We start from the raw sequence: 23,069 nt of genomic DNA, 5'->3' as shown, positions 1-23,069 counted from the left end.
CTACAATTACATGTAGACTTCTAAATGTCTACACTACAGAAACAGGGCTGTTGTTTAGTTTTCTTTCTTCTTCTTTTTTTTTTTTTTTAGAAATGACTACATTTCAGGGCCAGTGCCATGGTGCAGTAGGTTAATCCTCCACTTGCAGCGCTGGCATCCCATATGGGCACCAGTTCGAGTCCCAGCTGCCCTTCTTCCAATCCAGCTCTCTGCTGTGGCCTGGGAAAGCAGTAGAAGATGGCCCAAGTGCTTGGGCCTCTGAACCTAAGTGGGAGACCAGGAAGAGGCACCTGGCTCCTGGCTTCAGACTGGTGCAGCTCCGGCCGTTGCGGCCATTTGAGGAGTGAACCAGCAGACGGAAGACCTCTCTTTCTACCTCTCAAATAAATAAAAATCTTAAAAAAAAAATGACTACATTTCACATCTCACCAAAAATCTTTCAGCAATTTATCTCATTTTCTAACAGAGTCCACGGTATAGTCTGTCATGTTCCAGTTCACAGTACTCCAATCAATATATCTGAATTCCGATCTGTATTAAAGGCTGCTTTGACAACATTAATTTAACCTTCAGCGGCTAGCACTGTGACATAGTGGGCTAAGCCTCCACCTGCAGCTCCAGAATACCACATGGGCACGGGTTCAAGACCTGGCTGCTCTTCTTCTGATCCAGCTCTCTGCTATTCCCTGGGAAAGCAGTGGAAGATGGGTCCAAGCACTTGAGCCCCTGCATTCACGTGGGAGACCCTGAGGAGTCTGGCTTCAGATCAACTCAGCTGTGGCTGTTGCAGTCATCTAGGGAGTGAGCCAGGGGATGGAAGACCTTTCTCTCTCTCTTCCTGTAACTCTATCTCTCAAATAAATAAATAAAATCTTTAAAAATAGTCTTCACTAAAAAAAAAATAGCTTTAAGGAAATACTGATCTTCACAAATCTTCAAAGGTCAAGCTTCTGTCATGAAGACAAACTTATTTCTTGGCATACCTAACTCACAAGAATGGCATGAGGATCAAATAAAACCGTAAGTGAAAGGTCACTGAAAATACTAACAGCAATACATAAACTTAAGATTTAGCATCCACACAGCCAGGTGTTTGGTCTAGCAGTTAATCTACTTGCATCCCATACCAGCGTGCCTCAGTTCGATGCTCACCTCCAGGTTCTGGCTAATACAGACCATTCAAATCACTGGGTTGCTGCTACCCATATAGGAGACCTGGATTGAGTTCTGCATTCCCAATCTCAACCCAGCCCAACCCCGCCCCAGCCCCAGCCATTTTGGGTATTCAGGGAATGAAACAGATTTGAGCTCTCGCTATCTGGCAACTAAATAACTTTTTTTAATTCTCACCTCTTTATCTCTGAATTTCAAATATTTAAAATCACTACACACTACAGTTTAATGCTATTAAACTAATCATGTACTCACTGGAATGTTGTAAAGAGCTCAAAACAGAAAAAAGTAAAAGTTGACAATAAACCAGATCGAAGATAACAAATCTTGGGGTGGGCTCTGTGGCACAGTGGGTAAAGCCTCCGCCTGCAGTTCTGGCATCCCATATGGGCGCCAGTTCGAGTCCCAGCTGCTCCACTTCCAATCCAGCTCTCTGCTGTGGCCTGGAAAAGCAGTAGAAGATGGCCCAACTCCTTGGGCCCCTGCACCCACGTGGGAGACCCCGAGGAAACTTCTGTCTCCTGGCTTTGGATTGTGGCCAACAGGGGAGTGAACCAGCGGATGGAAGATCTCTCTCTCTCTCTGCTTCTCCTTCTCTATGTAACTCCGACTTTCAAATAAATAAATAAATCTTTAAAAAAATATCTTAAGTAGAGTATCCCTCTCACATAAATGTGAAATGTTTTATTCTAGAAATGTCTTGTATACTATATATTTACTTTTTTAATCCTGCAAATAAAATAAAGCACCTAGCATAGTGTAACAACTACTATTACTTTTTCTTAAACAGCATTTTCTTTCAATAAGATTCCTATTATCTCCCTTATTTATATTAAAAGTATGAACTAACAATATCTGCATTAGATTCCAATCAAAACTTACTACAGTAATCTGATTTGGTAAACCTTTTCCAGATGATAAAATTATTCTGTTTCAACCAGAAACTTAACTACAAGAGCCTCATTACTTTTTATAACAGGCTTTCCTTATGGGGAAAATAATCTGATTAAACTAAATAAGTCTGTAATTCCACGTATGTATTAAGTCTAAAGATTCTTGTAAAATGCGCCCTCAGTTGAGTCTATGCTTTTGCCAGCATTCCAGCGCCTAGCTTAATTTTCCAGACCTAATCATAACGAGAATATAAACCCTAAAATTACTTAACCTGAGCGCAAAATACCTAGAAAAATCTCATCATCCAACAACTTGCACCCGAAAATATTCAAAGGGCGTTTTTTGTATTCGAGAAATATTTACGCGTAAAGCGTTGTTAAACCACACACTGTGAAAAATCTGACCCAAACAAAAGCTGCAGACGGACAGACGGTAAAAACTGGACTTGACCCAAACCAAACGTCGGCCGAAGAAAAATTCCAGAGACGATGACACCTCGTTTTCCCGATAACAATGAATAACGGGGCCGCACCGACGGGTCCGGCCACCCCGGCTGCGCCGCAAAGCGAAACCAGCGACCAGCGGCCGGCGCGTTGCGGGGCTTTCATTCATCCGCGGCCACCGGGGCTGGGAGCCAGAGGCGGGGAGCTGTGCCCCTGCCCAGGCTCACCTCACCCCCCGCCCCGCCTCCCAGGGGAGCGCCCTTAGGGGACCCTTCCCCAAATAAACGACCGGTTCACGTCCTCCGCCGACCCCTGGCGTGCCGCCCACATGGCTAACTCAGAGCACCTAGGAGCCGAGGCCTTCCTCCCGCCCGCGCGCAGCACCAAGAAAGAGGCCGCCGCAGGAGCCACAGAACCGGCGCGCGGCGCCAGAGCAGAGCCGGCCCCCGGCGGCGGCCGCGGCGCCCTTCGGCCCCGCGCCTCCCCCCAGCAGCGCCGCGCTCACCTCCACGGCCTTTCCTGTGGGCCCCGCCAGCGCGGCCGACGAGGGCCTACCGCCGCACCTCTGCAACCTGCTTTTCCTCCCCGGCCTCGCAGGGGAGCGGCGTCGAGACGGGAGGGCCGGAAAACGGCTCCGCAGCACTGCCCGCGGGGGTCCCCGCCTCCCGAGCCGGCCACTTCCCGCAGCAGCCGCGGCTCCTTCCGGTGTGTCCGCTGCCGCCGCAGGCGTCTCGGTTGTCTTGAGAGGGCGGGGAGAGGCGGGGCTGCCAGGAGAGCCGCCCTGGCAGGGGCGGGGCCGCGGGGCCAGGCGCAGGTGCGGGCACCGGATGGACCCCAGCTGCTCGCACTTCGGAGGGAGCCGGCTGCTCGCTGACCGTGTAGGCTCACGGCAGTTTCCGATGGTTCGCGGATTGGCCCCCCTCTTCGACAGCACACACTTCCATTACGAGGATAAGGTCGTGTCTCAACGCATTACACAATCTGCCTCCAGTGGCCTCTGAAGAACCACGGGTTTCAGACCTCGTGCAACGACTTGTTAGACGTAACTTATCTCAGTCAACATCTAGTCCTTACGCTAGTCTTTCTTCTCCCAACTTCTTAGGATTTACATTTTCTGGAGGCAGCTGTGTTTCCATTTTCCACATATGCAGAGAATGAATTCATGTCTACCATTTTCCAAAAGCCAAAATCAATAAGATCTAATGAAATATTGCTTGGTGTCTAGAGCACTTAAAAAGACTTGCCTTCTAACTTTGTCGCTGTTAAAATTCATTCCATTAAAAAAATAAAAATCATTCCATTGACTTTTAAGTATACGAATAAATCATTAAAATACCAAATGTTTGAAGTTGCCGATTTATTTTTTTAAAGATTTATTTATTTGAAAGCCAGAGTTACACAGAGAGAGGAGAGGCAGAAAGAGAGAGGTCTTCCATCTGATGGTTCACTCCCCAATTGCCCGCAATGGCCTGAGCTGCGCTGATCCAAAGCCAGGAGCCAGGAGCTTCTTCTGGGTCTTCTGCACAGGTGCGGGGCCCAAGGACTTGGGCCATCCTTCACTGCTTTCCCAGGCCATAGCAGAGAGCTAGATCGAAGTGGAGCAGCCAGGTCTCAAACCAGCACACATATGGGCTGAGGCCACAGCGCTGGCCCCATGAAGTTGCTGATTTCAGTCTCTCTGATTACTTCCAACTGCTTGATCTCCAATACAGGAGCACATACTCAACTGTTGCAGAAGTTGTTCAATCTCCATGAGACACAGGTAGAAAGTATGTGAGTGCCTGCCTTATTTTAAGGTAAAAATGGAAGAAACTAGCCATGACACAACATTCTTTGTAGGGACTGACTCTAAAGCCTCAGCTGCCACCCCAAATGATCACCTTTTCTGGTTTCACTGAGCAAGAATGGAATTTGATTTGAAGGGTACCTATGCTGCTGTAACTCTTGCCTTTATTTTCAGCCTATTTCAAAAAATATTGCAATTTACATACTAGAAGACATTAGCAGTGTGGTAAGCTTTCATTTAAAAAAAAAAAAGATATTTATTTAATTATTTTCTTGAAGGCAGAGTTACAGTGTGAGAGAGTGTTAGAGAAATAGATCTTCCATCCACTGGTTCACTTCCCAAATGGCCAAAACCGCCAGGGCTGGGCCAGGTCAAAGCCAGGAGCCAAAAGCTTCTTCTGAGTCTTCCATGTGGGTGCAGGAGCCCAAGCGCTTAGGCCATCCTCCCCTGCTTTCCCAGGTGCATTTGCAGAGAGCTGGATTGGAAGTGGAGCAACTGGGACTCAAACTGGTGCCCACAAGAAATGGCAGCATTTATAGGCCATGGCTTAACCTGCTGTGCCACAGCACCAGCTCTAAGCTTTCATTTTTTTAAAACTAAGCATTTTCTTTTCTTTTTTTTTTTAAGATTTATTTTATTTATTTGAAAGACAGAGTTACAGAGAGAGAGAGAGAGGTCTTCCACCCGCTGGTTCACTCCCCAGATGGCTGCAATGGCCAGAGCTGAACTGCTGCCCACATGGGATGCCGGCACTTCAGGCTAGGGCTTTAACCTGCTGTGCCACAGCACCGGCCCCCAAATTTTCATTTTTTAAAACAGCCAAACTGGTGCGGCATGTAGCATAGTGGGTGAAACTGCTGCTTGGTATGCTGACATTCCATGTGGGTAACTAGTTGGAGTCCTGGCTGCTCCACTTCCAATCCAGCTCCTTGCTAATGCACTTGGGAAAGCAGCAGAAGATGGCCCAAGTTCTTGAGCCCTTGCACCCATGTGGGAGTCCCAGAAGATGCTTCTGGCTCCTGGCTCCTGGCTCCTGGCTCTCGCCTGGCCCAGCCCCAGCTGTTGAGGCCACTTGGGGAGTGAACCATTGGATGGAAGATCTGTCTCTCATTCTCTCTCTATAAGTATCCTCAGAGCTGGTGTTAAGACACGGTGAGTTAAGATACCTCCTGTGATGTTGGCATCCTATATCAGAGGTCCATTTTGAGTTTTGCTCACTTCCAATCCAGCTTCCTGCTACTGTGTCTGGGAAAGCAGCAGATGATGGCCCAAATACTTGAAACTCTGCCACCCTTGTGGGAAACTGGGATGCAATGCCTTACTCCTGACTTTAACTTGGCCCAGACTTGGCTGCTACAGCCATTTAAAATGTGAACAGTGGATGGAAGATATTTCTGTCTCTCTTTCTGTAACTGCCTTTCAAATAAATAAAAATATATCTTAAAAAAGCAATATTTTAAATATTTATATAATATTCCTTTGTAAATAAATAAGGGAATTATCATAGAATTCATTTGTTGTCCATGTCTTGTGGCAAAGTACATAATAACTTTCAGACTTAAATGAGAGTTTTATAAACTTGACAAAAGGCAAGTGTTCTTAATTTTCTGAACTTTCCTGTGATAATAAGTGCCTGTCAGCATTATGCTACCTAGAAATAAGTTGTGATACAAACATTTAATCTACGGATTCAAAGTAAAAAGAATACTTTTATTTTTCAAATATTTATTTATTTGAAAAAGTTACGGAGACAGAGGGAGAGACAGAGAAAGAAAAAGAGATCCTCCGTACATCAGTTCACTCCCCAAATTACCACAGCGGCTGGGACTGAACCAGAGAGAAGCCAGGAGCCGGGGACTCCATCAAAGTCTCCCGTGCAGGTGGCAGAGGCCCAAGCACTTGAGTGATCTTCCGCTGCTTTCGCAGGTCATAAGCAGGGAGTTGGATCTGAAGTGGAGCAGTCTGGACTCGAATGGGCACTCAAATAGGATGTCAGCATTGCAGGCAGTGGCTTAACCTACTGTGACACAATGCTGGCCCAGGAATGTTTTTTAAATGAGTGACAAAGTAACTATATTGAAAGACCTGGGCAAAGGAAAGAGTATTTTCAAAAATGGTTTGGAAATTTTTGCCATCACTAAGTAATTCTGCTGCCAAGAATTTTAAGAATTGCCCTATAATTTTTGCATCAAAAGATAACATTAAGAGATGGAAAGTCAAGCCAGAAAATAGAAGATATTTGAAATATATGTAATCAACAAAGCCTAGATATATAAATGAAACATATATTTTCACAAATCAATAAGACAGGCAATCAGATAAATGGGCAAAAGCCACCTTTTCAAAATTGCTTGCACTGGCAGTATAGCAGAGGTATTCTGTTTTTACAGTGTTCTTGCAAACTGAATCTAATTCCAAAGTCTCAGCACCACCTTGCTCAGTAACCAAGGTCACCTTTGGGCTTACCTGTCATGGAGGGGGTTTAGAGCACTGTTGGTGTAAGGAAGGCAAATGATGTGACTGTTTAAAACAGGTGTACCTCAAGCCTAGATGACGGTTGGCAAGTTCCTCTCAGTGGAATCCAGGTCAGGTCTCTGCGGTGGGCCAGTCCTCACCAAGCACATGCACTTTGACACAGTGTAATACTTCTGCTTTTGACTTCTGTGGATTCCCACACTTCCTGTTCATACTTGAATGTTTACTTTTAACCTTATAGTCTTCTTCCCAAAATCTTTAATCTTTTACTTTTCCTTTTTAAGATTTATTTTATTATTTGAAAAGCAGAGTTGGGGGGTAGATAAAGAGCTGTTCCATCCACTGTTTCACTACCCAAAATGGCAATGTCGGTTGGGAATGGGCCAGGACAAAGCCAGGAGCTTGGAACTCCATCCTGATTTCCCATGAAGGTGGCAGGGATCCAGACACTTGGACCATCTTTTGCTGCTTTCCCAGGCACATTGGCAGGGAGCTGGAACAGAAGCAGAGCAGTCTGATCTGTATGGGGTGCCTGACAGTGGCTTAACTCACTGCACCACGATACTGGCTCCTCACTTACTTTTCTTCAAATACTGTCTAATTTTTTTAAAGGTTTATTTATTTATTTGAAAGCCAGAGTTAGAGAAAGAAGAAGAAACACAGAAAGATCTTCTATCCTCTGGTTCACTTCCCAAATGACTACAACAGCCAGGGCTGGGCCAGGCTGAAGCCAGGAGCCAGGAGCTTCTTCTCAGTCTCCCATGTGGGTGATGGGGGAGCAAACACTTGGGCCACATTCTGCTGCTTTTCCTAGGCCATTGGCAGGAAACTGGACCAGAAGTAGATCAGCTGGGACATGAACTCGCACCCATATGGCATACTGATGTTGTAAGTGGCTTTACCCTCTATACCACAGTGCTGACCCCAAAACAGTGTCTCTTGGTGGATTATTAGGAAATACATGATAATGGAACATAAATCAATCAACTCTCCTCTCTGAAGTAGGAGACTATACATCCCATAATGTGGACACCCATGTGAATCACACTGATCCTTGAGTGGATTTCTAAAAGGGTCCTTTGTGGAGAAAACGTTGCGAACTTTATGACCAAGTATGGGTTATCAGGCCAGGTACCACAGCATCTCTGAGTACAGGGAGAAAACGAAGAAGAAATGCAGGGACAGAAGACAGGAAGGAGGAGAAAAGCAGGGGCAGAAAGAGGAAAGGAGAGAACAAAGGAAAGGAGGTAGGAAATAGGATGGTCATATCAAAATAATTAATTTTGGCATCTGAGTAATGGCAAATTAAAATATCAATGCACAAGACATATGCATGTCCTTCAAAAAGTTCATGGAAAATGAAATTAAAAGATATGTTTATTTTGGTGCAAAACTTTTTGAGGGGAAGGCAATTGGCACAGTGGTTAGGGTGCCACTTGGTCTGCTAGTATCCCATATCTGCGTGCTTTAGTTTAGGTCCCTACTCTGCCTGTGATTCCAGCTTCCTGCTGATATACACTCAGTGTGCTTGGGTGCTTGAGTCCCTGGCTCAAGTGCTTAGGTCCCTGGCACCTTACATGACAGACCAGGATTGAGTTCCTAGCTCTCAATTTAGCCTTACCCAGCCCTGGCTATTGTGGGCTTTTGGGAGAAGAAACCAGTGGATGAGATCTCTCTCTCTCTCCCCCTCTTCTCTCTGCCTTTAAAGTAAATAAATAATAATCAGCAGTTTTTTTGTAAATTCATTCATATGAGGATCTCAAAATGTTCATAGAAAATGCATACTATGAAAAAAGTATGCATGAAGTTCAATCATTTTTTTTACATTGCAATAAATTTACTTTTTGTTCCTGCAAATTTTTTAAAGTATCTCTCACTCATTTTGATACTCAAGTACCCCAGACTGAAGAAGCTTTTGCAAATGCTGTTCCTTCAAGCAGATACACTTGTTTAAAAGATTTATTCATTTATTTGAAAGACAGAGATACAGAGAGGCAGAGGCAGAGAGACAAAGAGGTTTTCCGTTCACTGGTTCATTCCCCAAATGGCCGCAATGGCCAGAGCTGAGCCTATCTAAAGCCAGGAGCCTGGAGCTTCTGCCAAGTCTCCCACACAGGTGCAGGCGCCCAAAGACTTCTACTGCTTTCCCAGTCACATTAGCAGGGAGCTGGATAGGAAGTTGAGTAGCAGGGACTCAAACTGGTGTCCATATGGGATGCCGGTTCTGCAGGCGGCAGCCTTAACTGCTATGCCACAGCGCCGGCCCCTATAATTTTAAAGTTTTTAAAAAAGATTTGTTTTACTTGGGCTGGCACTGTGGTGCCAGTGTTGCTTGCAGTGCCAGCAACCCATATGGATGCCTGTTATAGTCCCAGCTGCCCCACTTCCGATCCAGCTCTCTGCCATGGCCTGGGAAAGCAGTAGAAGATGGTCCAAGTCCTTGGGCCCCGGCACCTGTGTGGGAGACCCAGAAGAAGCTCCTGGCTCCCAGCTTTGAATTGGCACAGCTCTGGCTATTGCAGCCATTTGGGGAGTCTAATAGCGGATGGAAGATCTCTCTCTCTATCTGCCTATCTGTAACTCTACCTTTTAAATAATAAATTTGAAAAAAGATTTGTTTTATTTATGTGAAAGGCAGAATGACAAAATGAGATTTGGTTTACTCAATGGTTCACTCAAACCACTGCAATGCCCAGGGCTAGGATGGGCCAGGCAGAAGCCAAATTCCTGGAACTCCATCTGGGTTTGCTATGTGGGTGCAGAGGCCCAAGTACTTGGGCCATCTCTCACTGCTTTCTCAGGTTCATTAGCAAGGAGCTGCATCAGAAGTAGAGCAGGGGGGACTTGAACCAGTGTTCTCATATAGGATGCTGGTGCACCAAAGGCAGAGGCTTAACCCACAGTGCCACACGTCGGCCTATTAATTTTAAATTATTTAAATTTTTTTTGTATTCTTATTTTTTTCCCTATCTCTGATTAACTTACTCAAAGAGAACAATGACTACTTGTCTTGTACACAGTATTCCCAGAGCCTACCATTGAAGAACTCAAATTTTGTTGGTTCTTAACTAAGGATGATTTTCTCCATTAGGTGGATAGTTGTCAATATCCCTGAGGAAGACTGGTGGAAGAAGTAACTATAACATTTCTTTGTATTAATGTGACAGGAGAGTCTAAAACATCATTAGTGCCAATGTTCAAAAGCCCTGCAGCTTCATAATATGTTTTTGGTGATAAGTGCCAGAAACCCAATTAAACTGCTGTTCCTAATTTTATGAACAAGCTAGATTTGACAGGGGCCAACAGAAACCAAAGTTATTCTTTCTCGTTGTGTTCCCTGAAGATCTCTAGGATCCTTCTTTGCTCCTGGGACAAAATCTTAGCCTTTAGTATTTCTGGTCACTCTCAGATAATGAAATGTCCTGTGTAGGATGAGTAGTTGGCCTAGCAGTTAGGACACTGGTTGGGGTGCCTGCACCTCATATCAGACCTAGGTTCAGGTCTCAGCCCCAGCTCCAAAGTCCAGCTTCTTCCTGGTGAAGACGCAAAGAGGTAGCAGGTGAAGTGGTTGGGTTCCTGCTGCCCACATAAGAGGCTATATTGGGTTCCCGGCTGCCAGCCTGCGCAGAGTATGGGCTGTTAAGAATCCGCCCTGTGTGCATCTTCTCTTCAGAGGCGGCCTTAGCCTCTTGACTTGGACTTCTCAATTGTGAATCAGTTACTTGGTTTCATCTTTCTTATATTCCAGGTGACACAGTCATCTTTTCCATATGGTCCCCTTGAGGTCCCTCATATTTGACTTGGATAAGGTAGAAACACCTACATCCCCAGCCCCCTAGTGGTAACTTAATTTGTATGTGGAAGTGTTTGGCACTGACATTTGGCTTCTCTGCCAAGAATCTGTTACCATCTGTTCACTCTTAGAGCTCAGGATATCTAAAAAAAATAACACCATTGACATTTTGGATGGAATAATTCTCTATTAGGGCGAGTGGCTCTTATGCATTGTAGAACGTTTAGCAGCATCTTGGGCCTTTACCCACTAGATGGCTGTAGCACCTCCTCCTAATGGGGACAAACATGTCTGCAGACATTACCAAATGTCCTCCATGGAGCAAAATCTTCTCTATTTGAGAACTACTGTCCTGGCTTAGGTTACTATTCACCCAACTCTTTTCTGTTTATCAGACTGAATTATTTAGAAAATTGAAATATACTAGGTCAATGGAAATGAATGCCTGCAATTAGAGATTCCCATCAGAGTTCACCATCTTGGCAAATTTATAACCCACTTGAGGCACATCAGTAAGCTGGGGTATAACAATTGGCCTGCTCCATTTTTAGCAAAAGGGGCATTTATGGGCTCATGGAGTTCAAGGAAGGACAGCTAGAATCAGGGACCCAAACACTGCTTGCGCACTGTTGTGATCTTTTCATTGCTTACCTGTCAGTTTGCCATCTTACAGTTTTCTCCAAAAGCAGAGTTCTTAGTTTGAAAAATCACCCAGAATGGATTGATTGTCTTCACCTGGGTCAAGTATCTGCCCTAGAGCATTCAGTCAGGAGGTCAGGGTCATGGGAGAATAAGGTAACTGAAAGGACATTTAAGTGGATAAATGGAAGATCTGATATCATAGACAGCCAATCTCGGCTTGAAGACTAAGATTACTGATGGACCAAAGAGGAAAGATACAACATAGGCAAACAGAGCTCAATTAGAGATAATATGCTGCAGTTGGGAACCTACAAGGCGTCAGTATTGCTAGTGCCGTATTTCTAGCATTCAGCACAGTGCATGGCACAATGTAGGAAATGAACAAATTAATAAAGCTACCATTGGACAAGATGAATGAATGGGAAATATGAAAGAAGTGTGTATTTTCTAACTCAGAGATACAGTGATTAACATTTGTACTCAAAACTCAAAATTTCCATCATTTAAACAATATAGGCAGCAGATGCAGCTCTTTTATAAGATTAAATTTAGAAACAGCCTGTGATGATCCTAAGATTTTGTAGAAGATATAAACTCTTGTTTCCATGCAGTTTAGTTTAAATTTTATCATTAATTACAACTTTTTGACCACTTCTGCTGCTGCGCAGTGAAAACATTCTCTAAACAATTTCTGGCTTGAAATCTCCAGCTTTTGCCATTATTCATAATCTCTAAGTTTCATTTTCTTGAGTTAAAAAATAGTAAAAATTTTTGGTAATAGCTTTATTAAAATAAAATTCACAAATCATAATTCATCCATTTAAAATGTGCACTTCAATGGTATATTCAGATTTGTGCAACCACCACCAAAATTTAGTCTAGAAATTCTCACCACCCTAAAAAGAAACCCTGTACTCTTTAGCAGAGGTTCCCATTTCCCCCACATTCCCAGCTCTAAGAAGCCACAAATATTCTTTACAGAATTGCCTAGACTGGATATCTTATATAAATAGAACTGTAAACGATGTGCCACTCTTTAAAAAGATTTATTTGTTTATTTGAAAGAGTTATGCAGAAATAGAAGGAGATGCAGAGAGAGAGAGAGAGAGAGAGAGAGAGAGAGAGTGGTCTTCTCTCTGCTGGCTCACTCCCCAAATGGCCGCAACGGCCAGAACTGAGCCAATCTGAAGCCAGAAGTCAGGAGCTTCTTCCAGGTCCAAGCACCTGGACCATCTTCTACTGCTTTCCCAGGTCATAGTAGAGGGCTGGATCGGAAGTGGAGCAGCCGGGACTTGAACCAGTGCCCATATGGGATGCTGGCACTACAGGTGGTGGCTTTACCTGCTATGCCACAACACTGGCCCCACAATGTAGCATTTTTTTTGTTCTCTCTCTCTTTTCTTTTAAAGATTTGTTTATTTCTTAGAAAGGCAGAGTTACAGAGAGGCAGAGGCAGAGATATGAGAGAGAGAGAGAGAGAGAGAGGTCTTCTATCAGCTGATTTACTCCTCAAATGGCCTCTATGGCTGGAGCTGGGCTGATCTGAAGCCAGAAGCCAGGAATTTCTTCCAGGTCTCCCACATTGGGGCAGGGACCCAAGGACTTGGGCCATCTTCCACTGCTTTCCCAGGCCATAGCAGAGAGCTGGATTGGAAGTGGAGCAGGGCACATATGTTATGCCAGCACTGCAGGTGGTGGTTTCACCGGCTATGCCGCAATGGCAGCCCCACTATATGGTGTTTTATGACAGACTTTTAGAAAAACTTCACTGTTTAGGGCAAGGAGAGAGAGAGAGAGGAAATCTTTCATCCATTGGTTCACTCCACAAATGCCCATCAGCTGCAGCTGGGGCAAGCCAAAATCAGGAACCTAGAACTCAATTCAGGTCTCCAATATGGACGGCAAGGACAGGGACCCAAGTACTTGAGTCATTGACTGCAGCTTCCCAGGATGCACATTAGCAGGAAGCTGGACTGAAAGCAGAGCTGGGATACTCTGCTAGGGTACACAGGCATCCAGTTGGTGTCTTAAGTTCTTCGTCAGACCCTCACCCATGACTGCTTCTAAATAATATTTCTTTACACAGATATACCACATTTTATTTACCCATTCATCCGCTGATGGACATTTGGGTTGTTATCACTTTTTGACTATTAGGAATAATGTGGTGCCAGTGCTGAGGCACAGTGGGTTAAAGCCCTGGCCTGCAGCGCTGACATCCTATATGGACGCCAGTTCAAGTCCCAGCTGCTCCACTTTCGATCCAGCTCCCTGCTTTGGCCTGAGAAAGCAGTAGAAGATGGCTCAAGTCCTTGGGCCCCCACACTCATGTGAGAGACCTGGAAGAAGCTCCTGGCTCCTGATCAGCTCAGCTCTGCTGTGGCCCGAGAAAGCAGTTAGAAGATGGTCCAACCCCTGCACGCGCGTCGGGGACCCCATGCTGGAGGAAGATCTCAGCTCCTGGCTTCAGATCAGCCCATCTCCAGCCATTGCAGCCATTTGGGGAGTGAATCAGCCCCGTGGAAGACCTCTCTCTCTGCCTCCCCCTCTCTCTGCCTATAACTCTACCTCTTAAATAAATAAATAAAATCTTAAAAAAAAAAAAAAGAGGGGATAAGAGGCGGCAGAAAGGACATTGAGGAATTAAAGATACCCTTACCAATTCCAGATTCCTCAAGTCTCAAGAGCTCCATTAGTTCTGAAGTGCAAAATATTTTCACACAGAATTCCATCTGTGTACTTTGCTTATTATTTGTCTAGAAGCATCATGTTGGTATTGTCATTCTATTTTCCATTTGACTAAATGTGAATTTTGAACACAAAAAGGATTGCTCATTTGTGTTCCTTAGCTAGAAATAGGAATATTTGCTCTCATATTCCAGCTATCTTTACAAAATAATTTTGACTTTTCACTGCAAATATGCTCAGCAACTGGAATTCATAAATCTGTGGGTCTGACAGAATGTTTTGGCTCAGGACTCACATAGAAAAAGAATCTTGAACTTTTTGTGTGTTGTTTAGTTCACTATGTATTATAATTTGAGAGATGTGAATACCCTACCTAACTCCTCGTAATTGGTCACATTTGCTATTCTTTGGTTGCCTAATTCAGAGAAAAACAGAGAAAAGCTAAAGAGGAATTGAAATCAATAACAAAGGCATCATAAATCCAGGGTTGGAAATTCCGTTAACGCTCACTTGAGTAGAGTTCATAATAAAAATTCTTAATCTGGGATCCATAGATTTGGTTGCAGAGTTTGAAATGGTATTTTAACAATATATGTCTGTGTGCATTCTTCTGGGGAAGGTCTCACAGCATTCACTAGATGAGCAGAGCAGTCCTGGATTCCCAAAAGGTTAGAAAGTATAGCTTTGTGAAAACATGCATTCTTGCAACCTAATTTTTACATCCAACCGGCAAGGCAGGAGCCTCTACCCTAAACAAAAATGGCGGCGGCTGCTTCACACGTAGCCCCCACGCAGAAAGACTAGAAGGCCCCCTCCACTTTCTCTCCACCTTCCCACTCCTGACCCCGGAAGGACTCCGCACCCAGTGGCCAGGCTGCTGCTCAGCGCCGGGCTGCGGCAGGGAAGCAGGCGTGGGCCGGCTGCACCGGGAGCCGGTGGAGCGCCAGGTACCCGGGGTGGAATGATGGACTGGAGGGGGAGCGGGGTCGCGACGCCCTCTGGGCAGAGCCGCGGGAGCCGGGCTGCAGTGCGGGCTTCAGCGGGCTGGCGCCGAGCGGTGGGGAGAGGAAAGAAGTATTACCTGGTGGAGTAGTGGAGAGCGGGGCCCCAGCGCCTGGGGGAGGTCCGCAGAGTGGGTGCTGAGTCGGGATGGCGAGGGTGTAAGTCCGCACAGGGTTTGGGTGGCGAGCCAGCAGGCGCTGCTTTTCCGGTTCTCTTGGTGGAAGGCTAGCGCTGGACCTGGGGCGGCTCCTGTGGTCGGAGGTTTGCGCAGGGAGTGGTTTGGGTTGTGGACTGTCATGCTGCTTGGAAGGTGCGCTCAGAGGGTCGTTTTGGCATAGGGTGGATTGTGGCGTCGGATCCCTTCTGTAATTAAAGTTGTAAAACGGTTGTTCTCCGGAGGGAGGACTCCGGAGATCTTGCAGCTAAGGATTTTTGCTGTTTTTAAAGTATCCTTCTCAGAGTTCAGGTGTGTAGGTTCAAGTTGCACGTCAGGTTTTTTGATATTTCAGTCTTTCTTGCTCTGATGATGAAGTGAAAGTTGTAGAATGCATTTTTACGGTATTTAAGAAGCGAACTCTGTTTATGAAACTTATTTTTAATTGCACAGTGATTAGAATGGAGAGTAGCCAGTAATACATTACATATTACAATATTTTTGGTAATGTTTTATTCTTCCTTTATAAATTTGAATAATCGTGAAACCGTCGTGTTTAATTATACTTCTGAAAGTGTATTCTGAAATAACAGGTTTTTTTGATATTCAATTAATAATGATGGTTTGAAATTAGTTTCCGTAGTGGTTTTCATTTTATTTTTTTATTATTTTTTTTATTTTTATTTTTTTGACAGGCAGAGTGGACAGTGAGAGAGAGAGAGACAGAGAGAAAGGTCTTCCTTTTGCCGTTGGTTCACCCTCCAATGGCCACCGCGGCCAGCGCGCTGCGGCCGGCGCACCGCGCTGATCCGATGGCAGGAGCCAGGAGCCAGGAGCCAGGTGCTTTTCCTGGTCTCCCATGGGGTGTAGGGCCCAAGCACCTGGGCCATCCTCCACTGCACTCCCTGGCCGCAGCAGAGGGCTGGCCTGGAAGAGGGGCAACTGGGACAGAATCCAGCGCCCCGACCGGGACTAGAACCCGGTGTGCTGGCGCCGCTAGGCGGAGGATTAGCCTAGTGAGCCGCGGCGCCGGCCAGTTTCCATAGTGGTTTTCAAAGAAAGGGAATAAGGTGGTTAGAATGCAGAACCACAGATTTCTCAAAATTCTTTTAAGAGGACCACTGCGGTGAGTTGAAGTGTTTGTGTTATCTTTTTCTTGTCTGCTTAAAAATTTGGGATGATCCATTGTGGCTAAAAGAACGTTGCATGAATTCTTTTCAGGTTGTGTGTGTGTGTGTGCGTGCACGCATGTGTGTTTAGTGCAGTAGCATAAATTGCTTTATGATTTCCATTTGACTTGATTCTCTGAGGAGAATCTAATTGGTAATAATGTTTCTCAAAGTTAACATTTTTCAGGGAAGGGAGAAGGATATATTTTTCTTCTGTATTTTTTTAAACTGATACATGGGGACAATTTTATAAAAAGCCAATTATTATAGAAAGACTTAAAAGAGGGGCTGGCGCTGTGGTGTAGAAGGTTAAGCTTCTGCCTGCAGTATCAGCATCTCATATGGGTACTGGTTCAAATCCTGGCTGTTCCACTTCCAGTCTAGCTCCCTGCTAATGCACCCAGGAAAGCAGTGGAAGATGGCTCAAGTCCTTGTGTCCTTGCACCCACGTGGGAGACCTGGAGGAAGCTCCTGGCTCCTGGCTTCGGCCTGGCGTATCCCTGGCCTTTGTGGCCATTTGGGCAGTGAACCAGTGGATGGAAGATTTTCTCTCTCTCTCTCTCTCTCTCTCTCTCCCTCTCCCTCTCCCTCTCCCTCTCCCTCTCCCTCTGGCTCTGTTTCTTTGTAATTCTGACTTTCAAATAAGAAAGGAAATGTTAAAAAAAATGGATTAAGAGAAAAGCATCAGTTCCTTGCCCACTCCCTTATTCCCCTAGTGTCATTCTCCAGAGGACCATTTTTGCTGTCTTAACTATTGGGGATTTTCTCTGTGTTTCTCAATAATGTGCCTATGTCACAGCTGTTGGTTGTGATAAACGTACTTCAATTAGAACTAATTATACCAGGCCTAAAAATTGTAATTAGAACCTCGAGGAAAGGGGAGATTTGGTTTACCTTGCAGTATCACTGGTAAGGATTAAGGTGAGTGCCAGTAGTAGTAGCCCACCTGAAGGGGGAAAGGACACCACTACTGAATAGTTTTGACACTTGTCTGAAAAAAAGATGGGCCTTAATAGAAGGGAATGGTCTGCCATAGGCAGAGAGATGGGTGCAGAAAGAACAAACCTAAAGAAAATATAATGAGTCAGCTTTTAGAGAGGGATAGTGGGTAATTTTTGCTTTCATCGGTAGTGATATGCGGCACCGCCTAAGGAGAAGAGGATTGGATTTGGAGTAAAAACATTCTGGTGGCCACAGAAGCCAGCTCTCTATTCACCAGAGATGGTCCTCAGACTTTTCTTGGCCTAGATGACATACTCCTCAGGCCCCTTGGATGTCGTGTTCTCCAGGCAGCCTTTGGATGTATTAATTCAGCTTCCCACAATCTTTTATTTCAGGGGCAGTATATCTTGATAGCATTTATAAGTATTCGGGGAGTTGGAAAGTATATTTCTGTATTATAAATGAGTGGATAAGTCAACTGGTTTATACATCAGTATCATGGAAATGTGTTCAGCAGGGTATAGTGAGACTCGCCTTGAACCATCATGTTACTGTCAAGGGTCTACCATTCTAGGGAGTGCTCTTTGAGTGGCATCTGGGTCCTCTGTAGACATATGAGTTTTTTTTCTCGTTAGTTTCAAAACAAATAGCATGTGTTAAAACAATATAAAAGTTTTACGTTGGAAGGTCAGTGAATTCTGAGTTCCCATTCTGGCCCCAGGAATCCTGTTCCAGATTCCATTCGTCAGCCTCCCTTTCTCCTTGTTGTATGAAGGAAATGAGAGGGAAGATTTCATTTTTTATCTTTAAAAATCAACACATAAAAATTTATAGGATTCTTGTTAAACTTCATTTCTTTTAAGATTTTTTTTTATTTGACAGAGTTAGACAGTGAAAAAGAGAGACAGAGAAAAAGATCTTCCTTCCGTTGGTTCACCCCCCAAATGGCTGCTACAGCTGGAACTATGCCGATCCGAAGCCAGGAGCCAGGTGCTTCCTCCCGGTCTCCCATGTGGGTGCAGGGCCCAAGCACTTAGGCCATCCTCCACTGCCTTCCCGGGCCACAGCAGAGAGCTGGACTGGAAGAGGAGCAACCGGGACTGGAACCTGGCACCCATATGGGATGCCAGTGCCACAGGTGGAGGATTAACCAAGTGAGCCATGGCATTGGCCAAACTTTTCATTTTAAAAATTGACACACAAACTTATTTATGGAGTAAGGAAGTAGATTTTAAATTACTGCCTGAAGGTTGATAAACTTATTTAACCATTCTAAAACTTAGAATTATCTTTTTTTTTTTTTTTAAGATTTATTTATTGGGGGCTGGCGCTGTGGTGCAACAGGTTAAAGGCCTGACCTGAGAGGCCGGCATCCCATGTGGGTGCTGGTTTGAGTCCTGGCTGCTCCTCTTCTAATTCAGCTCTCTGTTGTGGCCTGGGAAAGCAATAGAAGATGGCCTAAGTCCTTGGGCCCCTGCACCCACGTAGGAGATCCAGAAGAAGTTCCTGGCTCCTGGCTTCGGATCAGCGCAGCTCTGGCTGTTGCGGCCATCTGGGGAGTGAACCAGCGGATGGAAGGCCTCTTTCTGTCTCTACCTCTCTCTGTAACTCTTTCAAATAAATAAAATAAATCTTAAAAAAAAGATTTATTAATTTATTTGAAAGTCAGAGTTACACACAGAGAGAAGGAGAGGCAGAGGCAGAGGCAGAGAGAGAGAGAGAGAGAGAGAGAGAGGTCTTCCATTGCTGGTTCACTCCCCAGTTGGCCACAGTGGCTGGAGGCTAGGCTGATCCGAAGCCAGGAGCCAGGAGCTTCCTCTGCGTCTCCCATGCAGATACAGGGGCCCAAGCACTTGAGCCATCTTCTACTTCTTTCCCAGGCCACAGCAGAGAGCTAGATCGGAAGTGGAGCAGCCAGGTCTTGAACTGGCGCCCATATGGGATGCTGGCACCAACGGGCAGTGGCCTAACCTGCTATGCCACAGTGCCAGCCCCTTCTTTTTTTAAAGATTTATTTATTTTATTTGAAAGTCAGAGTTACAAAGAGAAATGGAAAAACAAAGAGAGACAGAGATCTTTGATCCTCTGGTTCATTCCCCAGATGGCTGCAAGGGCCAGTGCTAGGCCAAACCAAAGCCAGGATCCAAGAGCTTCATCTGTGTCTCCCCATGGGTGCAAGGGTTCAGACATTTGCGCCATCTTCCACTGCTTTTCTCAAGTCATGACCAGGGAATTGGATTAGAAGTGGCCCATCCAGGACACAAAGTGACTCCCATATGTGGTGCTGGCGTGCCTGGTGGTGATCGCTTGATAGACTACGCCATAACACCAGTTCATGGAACTTAAAATGTTCTAAAGAAAATTTATCACCTGTACTCAAAGTTTAAATCTTGTCCATTTTCTGTTTTGCTGCTTTGGTGATTAATAAATACAATTTCAGCTCAGTTATAATATCATGAATAACTGAAAAAACAGAATAGCTGATAGGAGATATATTTTGAATTCACTTTTTTATGGGTAAAATAATCAGAAAGCTCTGTGGCTAATATATTTTTATGTTTCTTTGAATGAAGATTCCAAGAGGAGTCATGTCAGAAGAAACAGGAAGCGAATCACAGTTTTCCTTGAAGGCAGCAGCACTGAGAGTATTTGATCTCCCTCTGTCTTGGTATTCTTCTCTCTCCCAGGTAAACCAGTAGAAGCTAAGATGAACTTGAATAATTTTGTTGCTCAGAGCATATTTAGTTTACAGGGTTTCATTTGAACTTTTTATATAGTACACTCATAAACAATCTAAAATTTACTTGGTTTTTGTTATCATAGGTTTTGTTCTCTTAGTTTTAGCTCTTAAAGGAGGATTTTGTAACTTTTAAATGAATTTCCCTCTCAGATTGATTTATAGTCTATTTCAGTTATTTTTAGTGAATTATGTTATTTCAATATACTTGTTCTATTACAGTTATTGTATTTTAATTTATTGTTGTAAAATACACGTAGCATAAAATTGGCTGTTTTAACCATTTTTTTTTGAAAAGATTTATTTATTTGAAAATTGGAGCTACAGAGAAAGAGGGAGAAAGAGGGAGTGAGAGGGAGAGAGAGAGAGAGAGAGAGAGATCGATCTTCTATCTGCTGGTTCCCTCCCCAAATGACCACAAGTTCCAGGGCTGAGCCAGAACAAAGCTAGGAGCCAGGAGCTTCATCTGGGTCTCTCACGTGGGCAGCAGGAGTCCAAATACTTGGGCCATCTTCTGCTGCTTTTCCCTGGCCATTAGCAGGGAGCTGGATTGGAAGTGGAGCAGGCAGGGCATGAACTCGTGCCCATGTGGGATGCTGGCATTGTAGGCAGCAGCGTTACCTGCTGTACCATAGAGCCGTGCCCCTGTTTTAATGATTTTTAAGTGTACAGTTCAGTAACATTACGTTCACATTGTTGTGCAGCCAACCTTCAGAACTCTTGCCATCTTGCAAAACTGAAACTCTATTAATTTATCAGGATCTCTCCATACTTCCTCCCCGAGCCCCTGCAAACAACATTTCAGTTTCTATCTCTTTGAATTTGTCTATATATTTCCTAAGAGGAATTACGCAGAATTTCTCTTTTTGTGACTAGATTATTTTGCTTAGCATAATATCCTCAGCATTCATCCATGTGTAGCATATGTCAAAATTTCCTTCTTTTTAAAGGGGATTAATTAGATATGCCACATTTTGCTCATGAGTTCATCTGTTAATGGACACTTGGGTTGCTTCCATGTTTTAGCTATTGTGAATAGTGCTGCTATGAACATGGATGTACAAAATATCTCTTTAAGACCCTACTTTCAGTTTTTTGGGTAAATACCTAGAAATGGAATTGCTGAATTATATGATAATTCTGTTTTCAGTTTTGGGAGAATTGCCATACTGCTTGCCACGTGGCTATACCACTTTATATTACTGACAGCCTACAACTTTTCCACATCCTCCCCAACACTTATGATTTTCTGTTTTATTGATGGGAGCCATCTTAATGGGTGTGAGGTATTATCTCTTTGTGGTTTTGATTTGCCTTTCTCTGTTGATTGATGATGTTCAGCATCTTTTCATGTGCTTATTGGCCATTTGTGTTTCTTCTTTGGAGAAGTCCTTTGTCCAATTTTGAATCACATTTTTTTGTTGCTGTGTTTTTGGAGTTCTGTATATCTTCTGTATTAACCCATTAACAGGTAGGTAATTTCCAAATATTTTCTCCCGTTCTGTAGTTTGCTTTTCTGTGTTGATAATGTCTTTTGATGTGTAAAATTTTTAAATTTTCATCATGTTCAGTTTTTCTGTTTTTTCTTTAAAAATTTTAAATTTCCAAAGCAATAATTGTGAGGTAGTACTGAGCTCTTATATACTCCTCACCTCATTTCTCTATTAACATCTCATTTTACGTATTTGTCAACAGTTAAAGAACTACACCCAGCTAGCCCTATTTTTTTAAACCCAGACTTGTTTTGTTCCTACTAACCCTGTGATGCTGTGGTAGTCAACATTCTGGGTTCAATTGAATTTTTCCCTTAATTTTAGTTCCTTTTAAGAGAGAACAGTGATGTTTGTCTTTCTGTGTCTAGCTTATTTCACTCAACGTGATATTCCCCAGTTGCAACCATTTTGTTACAAATGACAGGATTTCATTTTTTAATAGCTGAATAATATTCCATTGTATATGTATACAGCATTTTCTTTGTTTACTCATCTGATGATGGAGACTTCGGCTGATTCTATATTTTGGCTATGGTGAACGATGCTGCTATAAACATGGTGGTGCAGGTATCTCTGATACAATGTGTTCCTATCTTTTCAGAATTGCTTTGGCTAGTCTAGGTTTTTTGTGATTCCATATGAATTTTAGGATTGTTTTTTTCTGATGCTGTAAGGAATGTCATTGGTAATTTGACAGAGATTGCATTGAATCTAAAGATTGCTGTAGGTAATATACCACATTTAAATGATACTAATTCTTCCAATCCATGAGCAAGAAATATCTTTCCATTTTTTGTGTGTGTGTCTCTGATGATTTATCAGTCTTTTATAACTTTCATTATAGAGATATTTCACTTCTTTGGTTAAATTTATTCCTAAATGTTTGATTTTTTGTGGATTTTATAGCCTTTGATATCATATCTAAGAAATTATTTCCAAATTAAATGATGTGAAACTTTTTAAGGTTTTTGGTTTTACATTCAGGACTTCAATTTATTTTGAGATAATTTTTACACATATGGTGTTAGGTAGGTTTCAGCTTCATTTTCTTGTCTGAGGATTTCTATTTTTCCCAGCACCATTTGTTAAAAAACTCCTTTCCCCAATGAATTATCTGCTATCTTTGGATTTCATTTTTTCTTTGCCTACTTCCTTGATTATGCCTACTTCCTAAGATTATTAATTTGAGATTTTTCTAATTTTTTTAATGTAAGCTTTTATAGTCCATAGATTCACTTTGTGTTAGTGCATACTATGAGTTTTGGTATGCTATGTCTTCGTATTCCTTGATCTCTTTAGTACTCTGTTTTTTTTTGTTGTGATTTCTTTTTTTTATTTTTATTTTTTTGACTGGCAGAGTGGACAATGAGAGAGAGAGACAGAGAGAGAAAGGTCTTCCTTAACCGTTGGTTCACCCTCCAATGGCCGCTGCGGCCGGTGTGCTGCGGCCTGCACATTGCGCTGATCCAAAGCCAGGAGCCAGGTGCTTCTCCTGGTCTCCCATGCAGGTGTAGGACCCAAGGACTTGGGCCATCCTCCACTGCACTCCCTGGCCACAGCAGAGAGCTGGCCTGGAAGAGGGGCAACCGGGACAGAATCTGGCGCCCCAACCGGGACTAGAACCCGGAGTGCCAGCGCCGCAGGTGGAGGATTAGCCTTTTGAGCCATGGTGCCATCC

At 43.8% G+C, this 23,069-nt stretch overlaps 2 protein-coding genes and 1 long non-coding RNA gene across 11 annotated transcripts in view; 1 reads left to right on the top strand and 2 right to left on the bottom strand.

Moving 5' to 3' along the window:
• USP33 (ubiquitin specific peptidase 33) overlaps nucleotides 1-3,476 on the bottom strand; it is a 72,301-nt gene extending 68,825 nt beyond the window's left edge. For 2 of the 4 annotated variants that reach the window (XM_051857562.3, XM_051857559.3), the window contains exon 1: nucleotides 3,016-3,476. The gene's annotated coding sequence lies outside the window, so the exon portion shown is untranslated. The remainder of the gene's footprint in view (nucleotides 1-3,015) is intronic. The other 2 variants (XM_051857560.3, XM_051857561.3) reach the window with 2 other exon arrangements.
• A 2,505-nt stretch (nucleotides 3,477-5,981) lies between these two features.
• LOC149125656 (uncharacterized) lies at nucleotides 5,982-15,135 on the bottom strand. Its single transcript, XR_016210953.1, has 2 exons — nucleotides 14,976-15,135; nucleotides 5,982-7,264 (listed from the first exon to the last, which is right to left on the bottom strand). It is a non-coding gene; the product is annotated as an uncharacterized LOC149125656 (long non-coding RNA).
• MIGA1 (mitoguardin 1) overlaps nucleotides 14,650-23,069 on the top strand; it is a 107,721-nt gene continuing 99,301 nt past the window's right edge. The window contains exons 1-2 of one of the 6 annotated variants that reach the window (XM_008265037.5): nucleotides 14,650-14,841; nucleotides 19,735-19,848. In XM_008265037.5, the coding sequence (XP_008263259.1) occupies nucleotides 19,750-19,848 (99 nt within the window). In that variant the 5' untranslated portion in view covers nucleotides 14,650-14,841; nucleotides 19,735-19,749. Of the gene's footprint in view, nucleotides 14,842-14,910; nucleotides 15,055-15,089; nucleotides 15,207-16,059; nucleotides 16,177-19,734; nucleotides 19,849-23,069 lie in introns of those variants that run through there. The other 5 variants (XM_017346160.4, XM_089300453.1, XM_089300452.1 and 2 more) reach the window with 5 other exon arrangements.

Source organism: Oryctolagus cuniculus, chromosome 7 (assembly GCF_051225735.1).
Source record: "Oryctolagus cuniculus isolate XC-2025 breed Fujian yellow rabbit chromosome 7, ASM5122573v1, whole genome shotgun sequence".
Taxonomy (NCBI): Eukaryota; Metazoa; Chordata; class Mammalia; order Lagomorpha; family Leporidae; genus Oryctolagus; species Oryctolagus cuniculus.
Note: the sequence above shows the minus strand (reverse complement) of the source record. Positions and strands in the feature narration are given on the sequence as shown.